Genomic DNA, 23,212 nt, shown 5'->3' with positions numbered 1-23,212 from the left:
CTTGTATTAATTTTCAGTTCACATCAGCTATTACTATTTTTCATTTTCAGGGGCATATATTAATGACATTTGATATAAACAATGGCAGTAGAAATTTAAATAACATACATAAAGAAATTTGTCAGGGTTGTGGTGCCACCAGCAGGTACCTGTGAGGCCAGTGCATCAGCAACCTGATGGCACCTTCAGACTTCCAGATACCCCAAAATTGCTGCTGAGCCTTTGGTCAGACCCCAAAAACTTGGGGCAAAGTTTACCAAGCAAGTAAACGGCCAAAAGTTAGGTATGTGAGAGACACACCCACAAACACCTCTGGCTCTCTGGTTCCTGATCAAAATGCTTAACGGCCATATCTCAGAGACTCAGAAACAAACCTCGAAACCCAACAGCTTTTGGCAGAAATGTGTCCAGTCCCTGCAGTAAGTTACAGGCACTGGGCCACCCCAGGAGGGAATAGGTTTCGTGCCTTGGCCTGTTCCCCCTGGCTGCCATCCACCAGAGGCCACTGGACAGTCAGGTTTGGGCCCACAGTGACGAGACACGCGGGACCTCATGGGATGGGGGTGGAGCCGGCCCTTTCCTCCATCCCAACAAGACCCCGAGTTGTCACCCACGAACAGCCTTTCTGGCTCCTGATCAAGCTGCTTAACAGCCATGAACTGAGAGACTCAGGAACAAATCTCGAAACCCAGCAGGTTTGTGTAGAAATCCCTGCAGATTTAATTGTTAAAATTTTGGAATTTCAAAATCATGTGGCCACCCACTACTGCAGCCACGCGACATCATCTGCTATTCATAACCAGCAATAGAAAACAAATTTTCTACTGTTGCCTTTTCAGCAGATCTGAGTGTTGGGGTAACATCCCAAATAATAATGGTGGGTCTGGTGTCAAAATATTGAATGAAATCAAAGTAGAGAGAGAGTAATGTGGAAATCATCTGCCCTACAGGTAGGGGGAGGGTGTGGGATGAGGGTATACTGGGCCTTTTGGTGGTAGAGAATGGGCACTGGTGAAGGTATGAGTGTTTCATTGTATGATCGAGACTTAAACCCAAAAACTTTGTAACTGCTCTCATGGTGATTCAATAAATAAAATTATAAAAAATGGAAAAAAAAAGTAAGGTGGAGTTTATGCCCAATTCAATCAGCTCATCAGTGGCTGAATAAATAGCAGTACTCCTTCATAGAGCTGGAGAAAAAAAAAGAAATTTGTCACAGGACTTAAGTCCAGGCTATGTGAACAATTCAAACAAATCAAAAAAGAAGTAATCACATTTTTAAAATAGCACTATAAGTCCAGGATATGTGAACAATTCATACAAATCAAAAAAGAAGTAATCACATTTTTAAAATAGCACTATCTGTAGCACTATCCTCCCATTGTTCATTGATTTGCTCGAGAGGACCTACTAACATCTCCGTTGTGAGACTTTGTTGTTACTGTGTTTGGCATATTGAAAACAACACAGTAGCTTGCCAGGCTTTGCCATGCGGGTGAGATACTCTCGGTAGCTTGCCATGCTCTCCGAAAGGGGCGGAAGAATCGATCCTGGCTCAGCCAAGCCAGCAGTGCACAAGGCAAACACCCTACTGCTGTGCTATCGCTCCAGCCCTTTTAAAAATAGACAACAAAGCCTCCCATTCTTCATTGATTTGCTCGAGTGTCCAGTAACATCTGCATTGTGAGACTTGTTACTGTTTTTTGGCATATCGAATACGCCACGGATAGCTTGCCAGGCTTTGCCGTGTGGGTGAGATACTCTCAGTAGCTTGCCGAACTCTCCTAAAAGGCAGAGGAGTTGAACCTGGGTCCGCTAAGCCAGCTGCGTGTAAGGCAGATGCCCTATTGCTGTGCTATCTCTCCAACACAAAATAAATTTAGTGTCTGTCTTTGGGACAAGCTTGGGTGGTGGTGGGAAATTTCAAAATAATTTTGGTGGGAAGGTGTAATGATAGTGGGATTGGTGTTGGAATATTGAATGTAATAAATTATTGTGAACAACTTTATAAAAATAAAATCTAAAAAAAACAATAAATAAATAAATAAATAAAATAGACAAAAAAGTATTTAATAGCACTTCTATTCTTCAATACTGAGATTCCAGTAGGAGCACATCAAATTAGATGGGAAAGTAACATAGAAACCAACTATAATAATAATATTATAAATAATAATAATAATAATAATAAAATAGAGGGCTGGAGCGATAGCACAGCGGTAGGGCGTTTGCCTTACAAGCGGCCAACATGGCCGACCCGAGTTCGATTCCTCCGCCCCTCTCGGAGAGCCCGGCAAGCTACCGAGAGTATTCGATATGCCAAACACAGTAACAACAAAGTCTCCAATGGAGACGTTACTGGGCCCGCTCGAGCAAATCGAGCAAATAAAATAGAAGGCTCAACTAGCAACAAATAAGCTTAATAAATCCTTAGACAAGGGCTGAACAACCTCGTGGTGAGATATAACAAGTTTCACATTAAAATTTTCTTTAATTTATCAATTTTAATATTAGAACTTTGTTATCTAATCAGTTTCAACTCTAGAATTGTATTCGGTAATGGCTTTTGTATGCATTAAAATCACTTGATCACTTGACATCCTGTTACTCATCAATTTGCTCGAGCGGGCACGAGTAATGGCTCCATTCGTCCCTGTCGTGTGCTAGTGTAGCCCAATGGCATCTGCTCGCTCCAGAAACACGAAGAGCCTCAAACTGATCATTCAGGCTCTTGATGAAGAAGTCTGACCATCTCGTACGTGGGTGGCCACACGATCTTTTGACATCCCGTGGAACCCAATCGGTAACAACTCTAGTCCAGCGGTCGTCTCCAAATCGCATTACGTGTCCAGCCCATCTGATTTTCAAAGCCTTGGCAAACGAGACAGCGTCCCTGATTCTTGATCGTCGATGGACGTCAGAACTCTGTATTCCTTCTCTCATTTGAGTGAAGCATGATACTCCAAGCATAGCTCTTTTGGTTCCTCTTTGGGTGACCCAAATAGCATTCTCATCCTGTTTTCATAGACCCCAGGGTTCTGAGGCATATGTTAGTGCAGGGAGAACAGTGGAATCGAAGAGATGTTCCTGGAGCTGGAGGTTCTTCATCCTCTTAGCTATTTCTTCGATGCTCTTGAAGGCGTTCCAAGTCGTTCCCTTCCTCCTACACAGCTCAGGTTCCAGGTCGATCGTCATGTTGAGTTCTTGACCTAGGTACACATGACTGCTGCATTCAAAAATTAAAATAAATAAACATTAAAATAAATAAACAAAACTTTTAGCAAGATAATCAACACCATCAAGGAGAGAAATGAAAATAAAATCATAGCATAGCACTTATATAAATATAGAAACTTTTTCAGTTAGCAGTGTTGGTTATGTACTTCACCACTCCACCTATCTTACGTAGTTGTGAGAATGTACATGGTCAAATCGTTTTTGGAAACTTTGTCAGTATTTACTAAAGCTGAATATACATATACCCATTGCTTAGAAACTCAAGGTATGTTCTCAACAGAAGTATGGGCATGTAACAAAAGCAATACATAATGTTAATAATGCTAAAAGTAGATTCATTCACACACTGGAGATAACTTAAATGTCCAGGCAAAACTCAATAGAACCTTAATATTCTTCCAGAGTAAAATGGTAAAACTGTGATGTATTTACAAGGTTTAACATTATACAGCAATGAAAATGAACTAACCACTGAAGCATAGCATATTAAAGATTGAGTGAAGAAAATAGCCACAAAAGATGACTATATATGATGTTCTATATAAAGTTCAAAAATTGGCAAAACTAATCCGTGGTGTTACTAACAAGACTGGTGATTGGATTAGAAGACAGGATAATGACTAAATGAAGCCATTTCTGGGGTGTTGTTGATGTTCTGTTCCTTAATGTGGATAGTAGGTATATGGATGTGTTCTCTGTGTAAAAATTCACTAAATTGCATACATAGGAATTTTTACTTCTCTTTTTGAATTTGTCTTCACTTAAAAATATGAAACAATACTAGAATAGAAAAATATGTAATATGGCTAGAATAAAATTTAGACCAAGTAACATAGTTGCCATCAAATAATTAAGATGAGAAAACATTAATATGGACCCATAGTTCAATTTATAGGAACTGAAAAATTACATGATTTCTTTTACTTTCTTAACTGAGAAACCACCCAGTGTTATACAATCAGTGTTACATTGTTTGTTTACTGGTCCTTCACTTTTCTCACCTCCCCCCATATCACTTTTTCCTTCCTTAATGCTATCTTTTCAAACTTCCTTCTTTCCAAATTGTCTAAGACCCTCCACCAGTACCTAATATAATTCTTGCTCAGCTCTCATTCACACCACTAGCTTCCTTTGAAATTGATTTTATTTTATTTCTCAGTACAATATTCTATTACTCCATTCCCTACTAGTTAAATACACTATTACTTAATAGAAATTTGAAATTTTATATAAAAGGTAAGTATCTATGTAATTAAACATTAACTGTCATTGGCTCTAAAGAAACATTGTGCCAACTTATTTTAAATTTCTTTTTCTGTTTGGACTGTACTCAGGGCTTACTCCTGGCTCTGCACTCAGGGATTACTCCTGGAAGAAGTCAGGGGGCTATATGGGTGCTGGGGATTGAACCTGGGTCAGCTGTGTATAAGGCAAGCACCCTATCCTCTGCACCATCACTACAGCTCCTGTGCCAACTTTTAACTTGTTTAATTTTCTTATCTCTTCAATTAACTGTCCTTTAACATATTTCCTGAAGCTTAAAAGCATTCTATAAACCATTTTTATAATTAGATGTCTCCAGTCTGATAGTCAATTGATTGCTTTTCAGAAGTCCTGATATTTATGTTGTGTTTTGCTTTTACATGTCAACCTGACCTCTTAGGGACCAGGTGTTCTAGGTCAAACTACCTCTAGCTTCAAGGCCCATGTTTATAAAAGTACTTCTAAGGACAGTTGTATAAAGATATTTATATAACATAAAATGTATAGTTTCTACCATGTGCAAGATGTCCAATAAATGGTATTTGTTATTGTAACTTCTGTTATTAAATTCCCTACAGCAATGAGAAGAGTGTTCTTGGCTTTCAGTTAACTTAGTAAATGTGATTACATGCTCACACCATCTATTATTCCTACTGTGTAAATAGCCTTTACTTTAAAATTGAAATTTGCAATAAAATTAAATGGATAATTTTCCCAAACACCTTGCAGGTTCATTTTTGCAGGCAGCAGAGAAGTCCATATCCCTGGTTCAAGGTGGGAGGAGTGAGTACGCTGCAGCTTTGGTATGGGAGAAAGGGACCTCGGGTCCAGAGGAGAAGGTGTTTTCTGAGTGGTTAGAATCAGTGAAGGAAAATCCTGCTGTGATTGACTTTGAGGTAAGATCAAAAAGTTATGGGTAAGAGAATCAAAGCAGTCTCTAGTCGCTCAGATTGTACAACACAATTCCTTTTCCATCTTCCTCTCAGATAAGAAAGAAAATGTCTTTCTTTAGTGCACAATGTGCCTTTTGTCATGTTAAATTTTGCATTTATTACTTTTGCTACTCAAACAAGTATTTTCTAGTATAGTACTTAAAATTCCTAACATGCATAAAATGCCAGGGAAGGGACTTTAGTGACTAAAATGACTCAGACTTGCTTTGAGGAGTACTCTTGTGATTCTCAAGTATATGGCAAATCTGATGTCTATATTTTCCTGCAATTTTTTATTTGATGAACATGTCTAAATCTTCATTAGATTTATCTCTGTGAGACAATATAATTGTATGTTCTGTTTCTGTTCTATCACCACTGATTAAATTTACCAGTCTTTTATTTACTATAATTACATTAAGAGGTGATTTTTATTATTTATTGCATTATTTATGGAATGTTTTGCCCATATGTCATTTGCAACCAGTTCTTCCTGAAACATGACTGCATTTTAATATCTCCCAAAGAAGTTATTTTGTTCAGTTCATTCAAATAAAAATGAAGAAGTTCAATCATTATTAAAGTGGAATAATTTACATCCAGTCTGTTGATACATTGAGTTCTACAAGTTCTACAGGTTATGGCAGGATACTGAGACACAGACACCCATCGGGGTAATTGTGAGTAACATACTTCACTAGTTCACCATCCCTTTGGGATTTGAAAATGTTCATAAAATATATCCCCTGTTAATTCTGAGAAGAGTGAGGTCCAGAGATACCTCATCTGTCACACTTTGGGGACAACAGAAATCAGTTAATCTTGAAGAGACCTATTCACCTCATGATAGTAGGAAACATTTCTCACCCTCTCATACAAAGGCCTTTTCTCCACTATAGGCAGAGAGATGTACTGTATTCTAGAATCACCCCTTTGACGGGGGTGGAAGGATTTCCTGACTTTGCATCTTATTCCAGTGATTTGGTCATGACCGAACCTTCTTTCTCCTATCTGCTCTTAGCTTGCTCCCATCACAGACTTGGTCAGAAACATTCCCTGTGCAGTGACCAGGCGGAACAACCTCAGGAAAGCATTTCAAGAATATGCAGCTAAGTTTGACCCGTGCCAGTGTGCTCCATGCCCTAACAATGGCCGCCCTACCCTCTCAGGGACTGAGTGCATATGCATATGTCAGAGTGGCACCTATGGTGACAACTGTGAGAGACGCTCTCCGGATTATAAATCCAGTAAGTAGCAGCAGCTGAGTGTGGGGAGAGCATCTTTCCCCTCCAGAAGCCATTCTAGCTTGACCATTCATAAGACCAAACAGAAATCCCACCTTTCTTCAAACTCATGAGAAAAAGAACCTTAAATTTTAAAGTTCAACAGCCGCAATGTACACAATCTGTCAACTATGTCCCCTTGGAAAACAACCTAACCTCCTATCTCAACCTATTCTTTCATAACATGGACTTAATACTCGCAACCTGACTTTAAATACATATGTAAATAACGCATAGTACATGTCTTGTAACATGAAAGGAATACAATGATAAAGAATAGTATAAATGTATACAAATGTTCTTGCCATAAACTTCCTATGCATTGAAGTGAAGAATGAGGATAACTTCATGATATGGTATAAGTTATGTCACAAATTTTTAAAAATTAAGCCAGAAAATTTCATGGAGGATTAAGTACCATTTGTGCAAATTTCACTTCCTCTGAGAAAGACTATGTATCACATAGTGAGACTATAATCTATTTCCTTAAAAACACAATTTGATCTATCCTATTCAGAGGAAGTTTATACAAGTGTAAATATCTTATACATATGTTGGACACAACACAGCTATGTGACTAATAGTTAAAAATGACTCTGAATTGTTGCCTTTCTTCTGCAGGCTGAGGAACTGGGGCAGGCAATCAGGCAATGTGTAAGCAATTTTCACAGGCAATTGTTTTGATCCTCATAATAGCCCTGTGATAGTCCACTAAGGAACACAGTGGGAAAGGGAGGAAACTGACTTATCCCCATTCTTTCAGCCTCATCATGATGGGAGGGTGGCTCGTTCTGCATTCCAGATGCAGTGGATGGGAACTGGAGCTGCTGGGCTTCCTGGAGCACATGTGATGCTACATATAGGAGATCCAGAAGCCGAGAATGCAACAACCCTACCCCTCAGCAAGGAGGAAAGCTCTGTGAGGGGAAGTCACAGCAAGTGGAGGACTGCACGTTCTCAATAATGGAGAACAAGTAAGGATGGGTGAGAGGAAGAGACGGAAGAGACAGGTCTCTTTCCCCACTGAAAGCTAGAGTTGTTTGTTATTCTACTGCTAAAGAATTGAAATGTTACCCATTCCAACATAGCATAGTAATAAGATGTTTGATCTGATTCTCTTTTCTCTCTTTCTCTTCATTTTAATATATAGCAACATATATCAAAATAGAGATGATAAAGCACAAACATAATGTATACATATGCAGATATATTTGAGTATATACATGCCTCTAGATACATGTATGTGTAGCACTGTAGTACTGTCCTCCTGTTATTCATATATATACATATATATATCATACATATGCAATTTTTCCCTTTAGTGGACAACCCTGTATCAGTGATGATGAAGAAGTGAAAGAAGTAGACCTTCCTGAGATTGAAGCAGATTCAGGGTGTTCTCAGCCTGTTCCTCCAGAAAATGGATTTATCCGGGTAAGCATCCTTCTGACCTTCTTTGTGGTTTGGAGTTCAACACATAGGAAAGAAAAATATTCACTTCCTTTTATTTGAAATTATCATTTTCTACCTTAATATTTTCTTCTTGATTTAAAATAGAAAATAATTATTTAGAAGTGTTCCTCTTCTCTTCCATCCTGAGTTCTCTAGATATATAGTCCTGACTGTCAGACTGAAACACTAATGCTTCCTGGTGTTCTTTGGCACTGCTAAGTTTATATGCTAATGGTACACTTATGTAAGCAGAAAATTTGTGCATGATAATGATTTGGATAACTTGTAAGAATCTGAAGCTAGAATATGATTGTTTATTTCTGGATCTGTGCGAGTGAATCCCTAGTTAAAGTATGTTATCAAGCAGACAAAGTAGTCTTGTTTATAAAAATGCTTGTCATGTCTGTAATATCTTACTAGGTTAGAAATCTCTAGAATACTTAAACATGCAATTATTTTTATAAAATTTTTATAAAATGCGTGATTTTATTATCCTTTTCATTCTAGAATTAAAACAGAAATAATAAAATAATTTTTTATAAAGTCACAATAAGTTTCTTTGGTGGGAAGAAAACACAGTTTGCAGTGCTCAACTGTGACTCAGGGATTATTACTGGTAATAATCAGGCAACTATGCATAGTACTGGGGATAGAAGGTAAAGATCATCTCTCAGACCTGTAGAAGTTCTTACTATAATTCAAAAGAACTGATTTCTTTTAATAGGCATGTTCATGACTTTAAACTTACATATAATACATGCATATGCATAAGTGAAATGAACCAAAAGTGATTGTGGGGGTAAAAGGAGAGATATTAAATTGCTATCTAGAATTAGAAATTGAGACGAATCTGTGACCAAGATATAGGAGTTTATAAAGAATATAAGATGACCGGGCATGTTTAGAAATATTTTTCAAAGAATTGCTAATTTTCTTATTTCTGTTTTAATTCTAGAATGAAAAAAGATTGTACGCAGTTGGGGAAGAAGTTGAAATTGTCTGCCACACTGGATTCAAAACTGTTGGGTACCAGTACTTCAGATGCTTACCAAATAGAAGTTGGAGGCAAGGAGATGTGGAATGTCAACGTGAGAAAGGGCAAATTCTTATGACTATCACAGGAATAAATATCTCCAGTATCAAGCCAGATCACACCTTTAGATTAGAACATTTTGTCACTTTTTGTTAATTCCGGTGAAAAGGTATACTGATGCAGAAAATAGGATTTGTTTGTTAAAATTCGCTTTCAAAATATCTTCATATTTTTTTCTCCCAGCCCTGCATATTAGCCTCATTCACACGATACTGCAAAGCATGAACTTTTTTAAAAAGAAAAATTCAGGAAGCCTGCTAAATGCATCTAACCACAAACATCTGCCTTGTCTGATGCACAGAGTGATGCAAATTATGCATCCCAGGAATATATTTGCAGTTTTTATGTATCAGAAATGAGACTTTGTGTGAAACACAATTTTCTCCTTCTAGTATTCATTCGTTGTTGAGAAAGAAAGGATGAGTTTATAGGCATTACACTTCTGTGTTTTGATGAAGTCAAAAGAGATGCAAACAAGACTCAGATGGGGACACCAAAGAGTTATCAAGGGAGACCTGAGTCAACTTTTGTGTTCTACTCTGTGTCACTCACAATGTGGTAGGATGCTTTGGGAAAAAAATCTCATGAGGGAAGAAAAGAGAAGATAAACATTCCTTAAGAAAATAGGTCCTGAAATAAAGTCATAAAAGTTAAAAATGTCTAGAGAAATTCCTTAACAAGAAAACTAAAGTTTCTTAGTAGAAACATGTGATATTCCACACCCAAGTTTTCTGATGAAATGGTAGCTTCAAATATGAACCTACACTGTAATTGTTTTAAAATAGTCACTTGGGTTATATAAAATCTGCATACGTTCATTAAGTATTCTGCTCCAGTAAACACATTTGAAATGTTTCTTTCTCTGCAGGGACAGAGTGCCTCAAGCCTGTTGTACAAGAAGGTTTAACAGTCTCACCATTTCAGAGATTATATAGAATTGGTGAATCCATTGAGCTAACATGTCCCAAAGGCTTTACTGTTTCTGGACCATCGAGATATACATGTAGTGGAGATTCCTGGACACCACCCATTTCAGATTCACTCACGTGTGAAAAAGGTGGGTAGAACCTCAAGATTCTGGAGTTTGAAATTGGTAGTAAAACATCTACAGTGTTGCTATTCTTGAAATCTTTGGGGAAGGATGAAAGGGAGAAAACAGAATTTTACATTAGTGGGCTAAGCTATATTGTACCTTGTGATAGCACAGCGGTAGGGCGTTTGCCTTGCACGCAGCCAACATGGCCGACCCAAGTTCGATTCCTCCGCCCCTCTCGGAGAGCCCGGCAAGCTACCGAGAGTATCTCGCCTGCACGGCAGAGCCTGGCAAGCTCCCCGTACTCGATATGCCAAACACAGTAACAACAAGTCAAGTCTCATGATGGAGACGTTACTGGGCCCGCTCAAGCAAATCGATTGATGAACAACGGGAGGGCCTTTACTTTTACTTTATCAATGATGAGATTAGATAAAATGGAATTATTGTCTAGTTATCTTCAAATTTTAGAGAGTGGGATTAATTTATTTTATCTGAGGAGGTGCAAGCAAATTTAAGAATAAAATCAGCTAACTGAAGTTTTGGTTAAAATGACCAACTACAAAAAAATACACACAAAATTGAACATTGTTTTAATTTAAAGCATATTAATAGAAATGGGAGATAGCTCAAAGGCTTGTATTCAGGAGACCTAAGTCCTATCCCTCTCATCCATTGGTTCTTCAATGACTGCCTGAAACAATACACCCCAGCACCTATTCTGGAGTGACCTCTGAGCACTGCCAGAAGTGGCCCTCCAAAATTGAAAACACAGAAACATAAGGTATTCAGTGATTTTTTTGATGGTGAACCAAGAATATCTCTAAATGCAAAAGCATGAAAACAGCCCTACTTGGGTCCAAAGCAGAGATTGTAAACAGGAACCAAGTTCAGATAATTGACTCAAAATATGCAGTTTGTACAATTCTGTAAGCTCTTTGCCCTTGTATTTCTCACTCCCCTTTTTGTTTATTTTTTAAATATGTAAATGAAAAGGGGAGGGGACTCAATCTGTTGAATAACCTTGAAAGTAATAATAAAAAGAGCTTGTGGAAATTTTTGGGAACTTCAGGTTAATATTATGTTTTGTTTTCATATGATCTCCATTCATAAGGGTCAGATGGATGAATATACTTGGGAATCACAGAATTCAGAAAGTTACAATCTCCTGTGTCATTTGTGTTGCATTCTCTTGTTTACACACAAAAGAAATGGCATAGGTCTATCTATATATCACACACAGAGACAAATACACATATACGAAAATACATGTATGTATAACCACAGAGAGGACTCTATGTTTAAAAAACAAATGGAAATTATGATCCAGTCTGATAGGCAATAAAATCTTCTACAGCTGCATAAATGAAATACCTTATCTCATGTACTTCCTCTTCGGTAATATTACCCAAAGTTTGATAAAAAGGAGTTTTTACAGGAAGAGAAAGAAAATAAATAAGACATTCTTTCCTCGCAGTGGGTGGGGAGCTTTGAAGAGACTTCCAGGTCATTTGAAAGTCAGGAAAAGAATTTTAATTCTTTTGGCATGAAAATAGATTTAGTGTCCTAAGGAAATGAGCTGTTATATGCCCCCAGTCACTTTTTCTCTTCCTCTAAGAAATCAGTATCTCCAAAAATCCCTCTTGCCATCAGCACTTCAAAGAATGCAACTTTCATACCTCTATTTTGCTCACAAGCTGTGCTAGACTGTGGAGGTCTCAGATCTGGTCTCATTCTGACACTTTGTGAGTGAGCAAAACTCCTCACACATGATCAATGACCTCTCAAATCTGTAGTGACAGAGCAATGCCTTTTGCCATTTGAAAGTTGATTTTTCTTGGAAGTAATGTAGAATGTAAAGTCCCTCCCTAATCTAATGTGGAATTTATTTCCAATGAACAAAGTGGCATTGCTAGACAAGAAATCAAAGAAAATTTCTGACTCAGTATAAATTTTAATATCAAGCTTTACCAAGAATTATAGTTCTATACATTTATGGAGCAGAGTACAGTCTGTTTTTCACTCAGGGTGCCCCCACAGTGGGGCAGGTGAGAGCCCTCCCTGCCCCAAGGAACCAAGCCCTGGCAGCTGACCTCCACTAGCCAACTGCCGCCATGCTCTGGGTCACTTTCTGGGCACTTCCTACCCATTTTCCATAATTACCACACCATATTTGATGGAGTTCAGAGAGTAGGCAACAAATCACAGAGATAAATATATATATACATATATACATATATATGTGTATATATATTATATTTATATATATTTGCCATATATATATATTTGCCTTTCAAAGAGCCCAGCAAGCTGCCGAGAGTATCCCACCCTCACAGGCAGAGCCTGGCAAGCTCCCCGTGGCATATTCGATATGCCAAAAACAGTAATGATAATAGGTTCTCGTTCCCCTTACCCTTAAAGAGCCTCCAATCATTGGGAAAGACAAATAAGAAGAGGCTGCTCAAATCTCAGGGCTGGGAGTAATAGAGACATTATTGGTGCCCATTATTGGTGCCCGCTCAAATAAATCGATGAACAACGGGAAGACAGTAATACAGTGATACATGTTCATGAGGATTCTGGGACATTTCACCAGGTAGATCAAAGGTCTTAAACAGAGGTTAACAGTATGAATTGGAAAAAGGAGTGAAGAAAACCTACTAAGTTTTTATATCTGCCTCTTCACTTCCAACTTAAACTTCCTTTCCTTAACAAACCTTTTATTTGATGGGCTAAGAGGAGAAGCCATGAAATGTCTTTTCTTTCACCTACTAAATAAGAGCATCTACATCAAGCCACCAATTGCCATCCTCTAACAGTTCCTTCCAAAGACTGTAGTGCTTCTGTGGAGGCCCATTACTCAGATCTGAAGCTGAGACACCAGCTGCACATCCGGTTCAACTTGAAGGAAGATTCTGTGATTTAGCTTAAACGAGAACAAAGATAACCAATATTTCCACTTCACTGTGACCAAACCCATGTTGTTTTCGCTACCTTAACCTTCCTCACATACCCATTACTTGGTTGCTCCTTTGAACTCAGCATCACTTCCTTATAAATATTTCTTATATTTCTCAGTTGACTTTATTGTTGGTTGTTCAGCATTGTCCCTGTTTATCTTTAAGTATAATTCTTCACTTAAAAACACTACAGCTATCTGGAGAAAAATAAGAGCTTTCTCTTAGAGGGAAGGCTGAGGGTTGCGCAGAGAAAAGCAAACCAATACAGAAAGAGTTTTTGATTAATTGCTTTCCTGGCCCCACTGTTTGGTGTAAATTCCAGTTCATGTGCCATTGTAACAGGTGGGCTATTCTTAATAAAGCTTTACATAAGATCCACTTTCTTTCTTCTTTCTTTCTTTCTTCTTTCTTTCCTTCTTTCTTTCTTTCTTTCTTTCTCCTTCCTTCCTTCCTTCCTTCCTTCCTTTTGTTCTTTCTTTCTTTCCTTTTTTTGTGTTTTGTTTTGTTTCTGGGCCACACTTGGTGGTGCTCCTAGCTCTGTACTCAGGGATGACTCTTGGTGGGAAGGAGGCCAAACCACAGGAGAGGACCTTATGTGGTGCCATGGTGCCAGGGATTGAACCTAGATCAGATGTATGCAAGGTATGTGCCCTACTGCAGTATAATCTTCCTGACCCCCCAGATTCACATTTCAATATAGCAAATCACTTATCTGTGAACACATTTCTAACTTCCTTGCTGAACTAGAAGACATCTATTTGAACTCAGAAGAGGCCTCTGAAGCAGAAGCTATTCTAGGAATGAGGAAATGCAAACCAGGAGACAAAAGTTTCACAATAGGAACTACTTGTTCAAGTGAACATTTGTCTCCATCTTCGCATCTGCTCTGTTAGTCCCTCCTGCTGTAACAGCAAGCACAGCATAGAATGTTGATAGGCAAAGTTTTTCAGAATCAAAGATCCAAAGACAAGGATCTACTTTGTATCATACGATTTTCATGTACATCTCAAATTCCTGCCAATTCATTTTATCTATGTTCAGTTTGGCACTTTTCTTTCATGAACCAATTACTATGATTATTTTATTGATGTCTGTTTTCTTGCTTACCTTAAAATTCACACACACAAAAAGAGACAGTTGCCGTTTTTGTTCTTTTGTTTTCCACCATAAGGTCTTAATGGCTGGATCACATGAAAAAATAAGTATGAGTTATTTAGGAGTTTCATTTTTCCATTTATTCTTCTTGTACACTAATATGACTTTCAACCATTATCCCTCCCCCAAGCTATTTACACCATTGTCATTTCTGATATCCATATTGCTAAATGTAATGGACTTATTTTGATTCTCATCTTTTCTGATTTCTCAGCAACAATTCAACTATGTCCACCTTCTTCTGCATATGGGTACTTCCCAGGTTTCCTGTTAGGGCATGATCTAACTCACCATCAGTGTCTCCTCATGTTCCATCAGGCAGACTTCTGATATGCTCAATCTGCAAGTGATGGAAATGCTCAAGGTTCATCTCTACCCATCACTTCATGCCATACTCTTGCTGAGGAATCTCAAACACACCTAGTGTTTCAGTGATTTCTTGTCTGTCAGTCACAGGGCCCCTCTCTCAGTTTCTGGAAAGTCATATGCTATTTTCTTATGAGCACTTTTTGTCTGGTGTTTTTCTTTGCCTTGGATATTCTTCCTTTTCTCTTCTCATTTTACTATTCCTAACTTTCCTAGATGGTAGCACTGTCCTATGGTAGTGCTGCCCTCCCATTGTTCATCGATTTGCTCAAGCAGACACCAGTAACATTTCCATTGTGAAATTTGTTGTTACTGCTTTTAGCACATTGAATACACCACGGGGAGCTTGCCAGACTCTGCCATGTGGGCGAGATACCCTCAGTAGCTTGCTGGGCTCGAACTCAGGTTGGCTGCATGCAGGGCAAATGCCCTACCAAATGCTGTGGTATCGCTCCAGCCCAACTTTCCTAGATACATCAGTTATTTTTTTATTACATGCTTTCTCTTTAACTCAAGCTCGAGCGGGCCCAGTAACGTCTCCATTGGAGACTTTGTTGTTAACTGTGTCTGGCATATCGAATACTCTCGGTAGCTTGCCGGGCTCTCCGAGAGGGGCGGAGGAATCGAACTCGGGTCGGCCATGTTGGCCGCTTGTAAGGCGAACGCCCTAACCGCTGTGCTATCACTCCAGCCCTCTAAATAATAGCAGCAATTCAATTTGCGTTAGTGCTTGTCCAGGGAATGTCTATCTGTTCTCCTCAAAACTTTAGGTTATTTCAAAGAGTTCTGTTTCTACCACAGCATCTGGTTCAAATTTTGCTTGATTTCAATCTCCCAAGAAACCAGTGCTTCCTGGTTGCTCAATGAATATTTGAAAAACAAATGAAGAACAATTCCAAAAATTCAATTTTTGTTAGATTCTCTGAACCTAACAAAAATTTAGTATTGAGAATGTCAATATAAAATGAAGCCAGAAAGAAGGAACTTTCAGATAAAATATTTTATAAACTTATCTTGAAAAGGAAAAATTAATGTTCCAATCACAGGAAATAAATGAGAAACTTAACGAGTGCCTTTTCTCCTAAATTTAAATTTATCACTTTGAACTCCTGCTGTGTACTGTTCTTTTCTCTCTTTTTTTTCAGATTTTCTGACAAAATTAAAAGGCCATTGTCAACCAGGACAAAAACATTTAGAATCTGGATGTATTTGCATGTCTCCAGAAGAAGACTGTAAGTAAGTAATACTCTGAAATGTGTTTGGAATCTCAGAAAGCCAGTTCAGTGGAAACATTAATATAGGAATTAGACTTCCTGAAGCACAAACACAAAACATTTATTTTGGACATAACGGGTACCCTTATGCACTTTTGTATTCCTTCTTCCCCTCTGGGAAGTGAACTTAAATTATCTCTTAGCCCAGTTCTAAATTATCTCTCAGTCCAGTTCCAAGTTTACATGACTTTTGTTTATTAAACAATTTTATTTTGGTAATATTTATCACTCCAGTGATAGTACAGGGGTAGGGCGTTTGCCTTGCAAGCAGCCAACATGGCCGACACGAGTTCGATTCCTCTGCCCCTCTCGGAGAGCCCGGCAAGCTACCGAGAGTATCTCACCCGCACGGCAGAGCCTGGCAAGCTCCCCGTGACATATTCGATATGCCAAACACAGTAACAACAAAGTCTCCAATGGAGACGTTACTGGGCCAGCTCGAGCAAATCGACGAACAACGGGAGGGCCTTTACCTTTACCTTTTAATATTTATACCTTCACTCATTCACATGGTCACCTGCCTCTTGGGGGAAGTCTGTGAAAGGTAATTGCTCAGCTGGTCATACTAAATAAAATTAGACTTGTTACTGAGAAAACAAAGAACATATGCTGGGGTTTGACGCTAATAGACAGTGTCCAGATGCAATTCTTCACCTTGGAGGGTGTGTGTGTGTGTAGGGGGGTATTCCCAAGAAGGTCTGGGGACCTCTCGCTGACATTTGGCTAAACCAGCAAGATGGCTCAAAGTTAAGGATCAAGAATGAGATGGTGTTTGGACTTTGCAGTGCAAGGGACCACCCAATCGCAGTGAGAAGCCTTCATAGCTACTCTACTAGTGGTCAAGGGAGACATGTAGTGTCAGGGTTCTATTATAACTGCTACTGAACTATCTTCGTGGCTCCAAATTTCCTTCTCTTGTGACCCTTATTAATTTCCAAATTTGACTCTATCTACCTCCCTCAATATCTCGCATAAGTGCCTACCTTGTAGCTTCCTGCTCTTGGTGTTTCCTCACTCAGCAGATGCTTTCTGGGAGATACTTACAACACTGGGATTGACCATTTAACCTAGAGGAAATTTTTATCTTTTATCTTTGCAATACCAAACTTTCAGAATGCAAATTGTAATTAGAATCATCTAAATTTCAGTTCTTCCAAACCTCTCTGGTCTCTTTTTAATTTTAATGAGTATTAGTGTCCAGAAGAGGTGGGTTTCCTTTCAAAGCAGAGGCAGGAACTGAGTTGGATACACAAAGATGGAGAGGCAAGACCAATACAGAATAATCAAGGCATGAGATGGCAGTAAAAATGGAATAACCTTATGAAAATAGAAAATTTATAAGCACAATTTTCCAATAGTAAAGATTGATTTGGAATGGTGGAAAGTAAATCTAGAAAAGGAAAATTTCTTGGAGTCAAATTATAGGGAAATATTGATTTCTAGAGTTTGAGATTCAGACTGTTATTTGAAAGCACTTGGAATTAATGCCAAAATTAAGATTAAGTTCCAAGAATATGAATACTAAGGCATGCCAAATAAAATGAAAATCTAAAGAAAAAATTAGAAATTGGGGAAAAATATGGGGAAGAAAATTTTGTGGTAAGTTAAGTTGATTATATGCCATCTCAGTTTTTTTGCTAAAAAAAACTAAATGCTTTCTTTCTTTTCTTGGGCAGCCATTATTCAGAAGACCTCTGTATACTTGATAAAGACTCTAACCATTACTTTACCTCAACTGTTTGTAAGTTTTTGGCTCAGAAATGTTTAAATAATCAGCAACTTAATTTTCTACATATTGGTTCCTGCCAGGATGGCCCACCATTAGAGTGGGGCTTGGAAAGGGCAAAACTTTCATCCAATAGCACAAAGAAAGAATCTTGTGGCTATGACACCTGCTATGACTGGGAAAAATGTTCAGGTAAGTTCTAGTAGTGATGACATAGAGCAAATGCTTCCACTAAAAATTCATCTCAACACTATCTTTTTTGCATTTATAAAATTTTCTTTAAAATAACCTTTCCTTAATCAAGAATAGTTCCTCTAAATCATTAAAAGTAGTTTATAAAATAATCTAGGTATAAAGGAAAAATATAATCCATCCAGTTAGATGTAACTAACTTCACTATTTTCTATGCATATATAATTCACATCACCATTAAATCCCCAGTGAGAACAGGAACCACCGTTGGATCTCAAGCTTCAGGAACCCTTTTCCAGTTTTGAAAAGTTTTCATTCATCTTAATTTTCTAAATTTTCCTCCGGTATTTGAAATTGAAAAGGGCTAGCACTACCTCTAAGAAGAATGCCCTAAACTTGAGCTAGGTTCTTCATGACACCAATCGCTAAGGGAATATTCCTCAAAATATTTTTTTCCTTTTCCAGTGCCCAGGACCAACCATGGCTATAATTGTTATTTTGAGGCTGTTCTGAACCTGGGCAAGGTTTCTCATGAACCTACTATTCTATCACTGAGAAATCTTCTCTCTATCCTCTGCTTCTCCTCTTCCCACCATGCATGGGATCAACCAGATGCTTTAATGAGCCCAGAGAATCAAGTATATAAAGACATCCCTAACTTAGAGAAAAATCCATCTGGGAATACCCTTCATTCTCAGAGAGCAACCTGGTTATACGGTAGTCAGAAGAATGATCGCTCTAAATTATATTATATATTATATTTATATTTATAATGTATAATAAAGACTGCTTTCCAAATTCTCACCAAAATTTAGAGTGATCATTCTTACATATCTCTGACATTTTGACTCTTAGTGGCATTAAAATTCCATCTTTGAAGAATATTTGTGAATTGCTTAAGATAAAAGAGCTTCATAGCAGTGTACTTGTTATTAGATAAAACGGTGGAGTGAAGTCTCCTGCCCCTTCCAAGAAGCTCCTCTTTGCATCTGTGTATTTATTCCTAGGATACACAGCTGCCATTCCTGCTTGGGGCACTGGGATTATCTTCACCTAAAGTGCTTGAGTGTTTCTTTCCTCAGATGGAACTCCAAGCACTCAGGTCCTGGAAACAGGAGCTTGAACCCCTGGGAAAAAGTTGATCTTGGATATTTCTGAGAAGAGAACTTAGTTACTACCCAACTACACACAGACACACACACACACGCAATGCATGCAGCACGCACACACATGTGCACACGCACACGTACACACACATACACATACACACACATACACACAGACACACACTGTGTTCCAACGCCACAATTCCAGAGAAGATTGAGACCAACTCAGAAAGAGAGGCCAATGTTTATGAACTCCATCCAGAGCCTGAGAGACACTGAGACTGTGCTTTATCTGTAATTTGAGCCTATAGCTCCCAGATTTCTCTTTTCCTGTCTATATCCCTGGTGCAAGGGCATGAAGGTGTGTTAGCTACAAAATATGTAGCACAGTGTGGGATCACAACTGAGTTGTCAATGTTTGCCTGAGGGTACTGGGGAAAATGCTGACCAAAGAACTGAACAAGAGGTAATGGTAGTTGCAGATTTCCCCCTCAACTTGGAAAACTAGTAACATGTTGGGAAATTTGAATATGATTATTTCTAACACCAAAGCTCTGTCTCCCACTACCTTAACTCCTACTCTGCCTCAGCATAGATTTACAGTCATTTAAAGAAGCAAGTTGGTGTAGAAACATAGGTAACAAATGGTCTAGAATTCTGTGCAAACAACATAGGACAACAATCTACACTGATGTTAATCAGAGATGCTGGATTACTATCTGTAGCATAAATGTTAGGCTACATAAAGTTAAGAAAACAAAACAATCTAGTTCAAGGCATAGAAATTAACATCCAGTTTCAACAAAATGAAGATAGAGAATATACTATAAATTATTTTACATGCAACAAAACGAAATGGTGTGGGGGGAGGATTTAAATGCAACAAAACTGTGAAAATTACCTAGAAAAAAGTTTAAATAAACAGCCTTAACAATGCTTCCCGGAATAAAGAGAAAAATCAATAAATAATATAAGAACTATAGCAACTATAACAAGGATACAAAGAATATAAGAAAAGTTCAGAAATAAATGACAAAGCTAAAGAAAACAATAACTTGGGCCAGAGCAATAATAGTACAGAGAGTAGGGTGCTTCCTTGCACGCAACTGACTGGGTTCAATCCCAGCACCACATATAGTTCCTGGAGTAACCACCTGGGGTTATCCCTGAGCACAGAGCCAGGAGTAAGCCCTGACCAACATTGGTTGTGGACAGAAAAATTTTTTAGAAACCCACAGTAGCTAAACTGAAAATACAATAGAATCACTACAGAGTAGAGAGGAAATAGATGATCCATCAGGCAGTTGGAACACCACAAAAGGACCACAATAAAAGGAACAATGGCAACATCTCAGAAATCCCAAAAGGCAGGGCAGGGGATATTTCTAAAGTTCTGAAGTCAGTCTGTGACCAAAACTCTTAACAAAATGGAAACAGAAAAAAAATGGCTCAACATAATAAATCTTTTATATAACAAACCTACAACTAATGCCATACACAATTGATAAAAAAAACTAAAATTCCTTTAAGATCAGTGTACAAGTTTTTGTCCACTCAATACTTAGAGTTAGTTTTGATTTATAAGTATTAGAAAATAGAGTAACATGCAACAAGGAATAAAAGAAATTCAGACCAGAAAAAAGAGAAATGAAAATACTGTTATTTGCAGATAATACTATAATGCATATAAAGCTTACTGACTGCAAAAAGCTATTAGAAACAATGAGTGTATTAAAGGGGAGGTTTACAAAATCAACGTGTAAAAATCTATTGCTGGGCTGGAGAGTAACCACCCACTAACAAGCAGGAAGAAAATAAATATTATTGTAGTAGTCTATGTTTCCATTTTTAGATACTAGGTTATCATTTATTTTCAAAATTTCCTTTTCCACTATCTATGCAATAATCCATATTCCTTTCGCCAAAACCATAATTATTCTAATGATTCAAATATTTATTTATTTAACAAGAATCTGGATTTTCAGTGATACTGTCCATTTTGCTTGCAATAGTCTTATATTAAGTCACAATAATGGACATAGAAGAATTAAGAGGTGACTACATTTTAGACAGTGCCTTTTTTGTAAACTAGCAGCTTAATTTGATATTCAGGATTAAAAAAATAGTCGAGTATGAAACAATAGAAGGATAAAATAGACTCTGCGAACATCATTTCAGTATCCCAAGTGTGGTAGTCGCTGTAGGAGTGGTGACACGTCTGAAGATCAAGCAGCCTTTGTACTCTCAAATCACACTAGTTAGATGAGTAACTTTGCACAATAACTGTGAATATCCTTAATGCAAAGCAGCATGTCATAAAAGCTCTAAGAAAGATAAATATCATCTAGCTTGGAAGGATTTCATAAAGCTGAAAGCATGATAACCAAGTGTTAGAAGATGAAATGGGGTTAGTAGGAAGGGCCTTTTAGTGTAGGTAGTCTGAAAACAATCTTGCTAAGTGCATTTAAGACATAATCACTGCAAAGAATCTACTATCTGTCCTTTCCACCAGCCTGGAGAATAGCATTGTCTACAGAGATAAAAGTCTTGTGCTCTTCCACAAACCATTTTTGACAATGAGAAAGACAACTAAAAATCTTCTGTAGCTAGTTGACAGCTAACATACAAGGAAAATGTGTCTGCCACTCTGGAGGTGGGAAGGAAAAACCTAAAGCACTATAGTGAGTCACACAATCTCTTTCTCTCATTTCAGGCTCCTCTTCCAAATGTATCTGCCTATTGCCCTCCCAGTGTCTTAAAGGTGGAGACCAAGTCTACTGTGTCAAAATGGGGTCATCAGTGACTAAGAAAACATTGAACATCTGTGAAGTAGGAGCTGTGAGATGTGCCAAGCGGAAAATAGAAATACTGCATCTTGGGAGGTGTTTGACCTAACACAATTACTGATAAGCCTATTAACATCTAAATATAATCCCTATAAAGAATGATCTAGCATACCAATGGTAGATTAGCATGCCTAGAAACTAATGACAAAACTTGCTATTTTTATATAATTACTCTTCACAGTCTATGCTGTTTTACCCTTCATTATTTACATCAGGCTATGAAACTTTAGCATGCCCCCAAGGTACAATATTCAGATCAATGTAAATTCTTCTGTCAATTTTGCACAGAAATAATAAGAGTTCTGATGAGTTTGTTGAGTCTGCGGTAATCATTATTCTCACAAGTACAAAAAGAACAAAACCATAACTTTTTTTAATGAATGAGATGGGAATCTTTAACTTGTGAAACACGTTCTTGAAACTCAACCTTCATGTGTTCATTTAATAAATGGTATGAGTGTCTACAATGTGCTGACTACTAGATCTGATGATAAGGGCTCAGCAGTAAATAAAACAGATATGAACCCTTCCCTTCCTGGAACTATACAGAAGTGTAAAAGAAAATTGCACAAAATAAATATATGCAATATATTTCATACTTGATTTTGTTTGCCACAACAAATACAAAAAGAAAATGATAGATAGAAAGGTGAATTCTATTAATAAACCTCAACTTATTCTAGGATTTCAAAGAAAATAATTCACTTGCATAGAAAGGAGAGAAAGGAAAGAATTCTTTTTTCTTCCAGTATATTCCTACGCTTTTAAGTTTATTTTTTATTTAAATCTACCTGCTCTAGAGAGCAGGTAGGGTGTTTGTCATACCCAAGTCCAGATTGAACCCAGCTCTTCCTCCCCCTCACCCCGCACAGTGGTCATTCGAGGCCTGCCAAGAGTGATTCTATAAGTGCAAAACCAGGAGTAAAGAACAAGTCCTGAGCACAAACAAGTTGACCCAAAACTATGGAAAATTGCCATAGAACCTTGAAGAACTGGGTTTAAAGTTCTATTTTTTAATACCATAACAAGAAAGCAGCCCTTTTTTTGAGAGACTAGAGTGTCATTTTAAATTTGAGAATATAAGCATACAAATAACAATAGTACTTAAATATTAATGTCCATTAGAATTACCTTGTGAGCTTGTCAATACAAATAACCTAGGATCCACTCCCAATTACTGATTCAGTCGATCTGGGGTGGGACCTCAGAATTTTCATTTCCGGCAACTTTACAAATTGTATTGTTGATAGGCATCAAGTGGGGGAAGGTTGGAGTTGGAACCACTGATGTTAGA

General features: G+C 37.8%; 1 protein-coding gene across 3 annotated transcripts in view; it reads left to right on the top strand.

The window, feature by feature from the left end:
* Nucleotides 1-22,385, top strand: part of C6 (complement C6) — a 66,937-nt gene extending 44,552 nt beyond the window's left edge. For 2 of the 3 annotated variants that reach the window (XM_056112053.1, XM_056112055.1), the window contains 9 exons: nucleotides 5,230-5,396; nucleotides 6,454-6,679; nucleotides 7,518-7,689; nucleotides 8,038-8,149; nucleotides 9,123-9,255; nucleotides 10,129-10,317; nucleotides 15,920-16,010; nucleotides 17,725-17,966; nucleotides 21,786-22,385. In XM_056112053.1, coding sequence (XP_055968028.1) covers nucleotides 5,230-5,396; nucleotides 6,454-6,679; nucleotides 7,518-7,689; nucleotides 8,038-8,149; nucleotides 9,123-9,255; nucleotides 10,129-10,317; nucleotides 15,920-16,010; nucleotides 17,725-17,966; nucleotides 21,786-21,967 — 1,514 coding nt within the window. In that variant the 3' untranslated portion in view covers nucleotides 21,968-22,385. Of the gene's footprint in view, nucleotides 1-5,229; nucleotides 5,397-6,453; nucleotides 6,680-7,517; nucleotides 7,690-8,037; nucleotides 8,150-9,122; nucleotides 9,256-10,128; nucleotides 10,318-15,919; nucleotides 16,011-17,724; nucleotides 17,967-21,785 lie in introns of those variants that run through there. The other variant, XM_056112054.1, reaches the window with a different exon arrangement.
* The last annotated feature ends 827 nt before the right edge of the window (nucleotides 22,386-23,212 follow it).

This window comes from Sorex fumeus, unplaced genomic scaffold (genome assembly GCF_029834395.1).
Source record: "Sorex fumeus unplaced genomic scaffold, SorFum_2.1 ptg000015l, whole genome shotgun sequence".
NCBI classification, from domain to species: Eukaryota; Metazoa; Chordata; class Mammalia; order Eulipotyphla; family Soricidae; genus Sorex; species Sorex fumeus.
The sequence above is the reverse complement of the archived record's forward strand: the minus strand, read 5'-3'. Positions and strand labels throughout refer to the sequence as shown.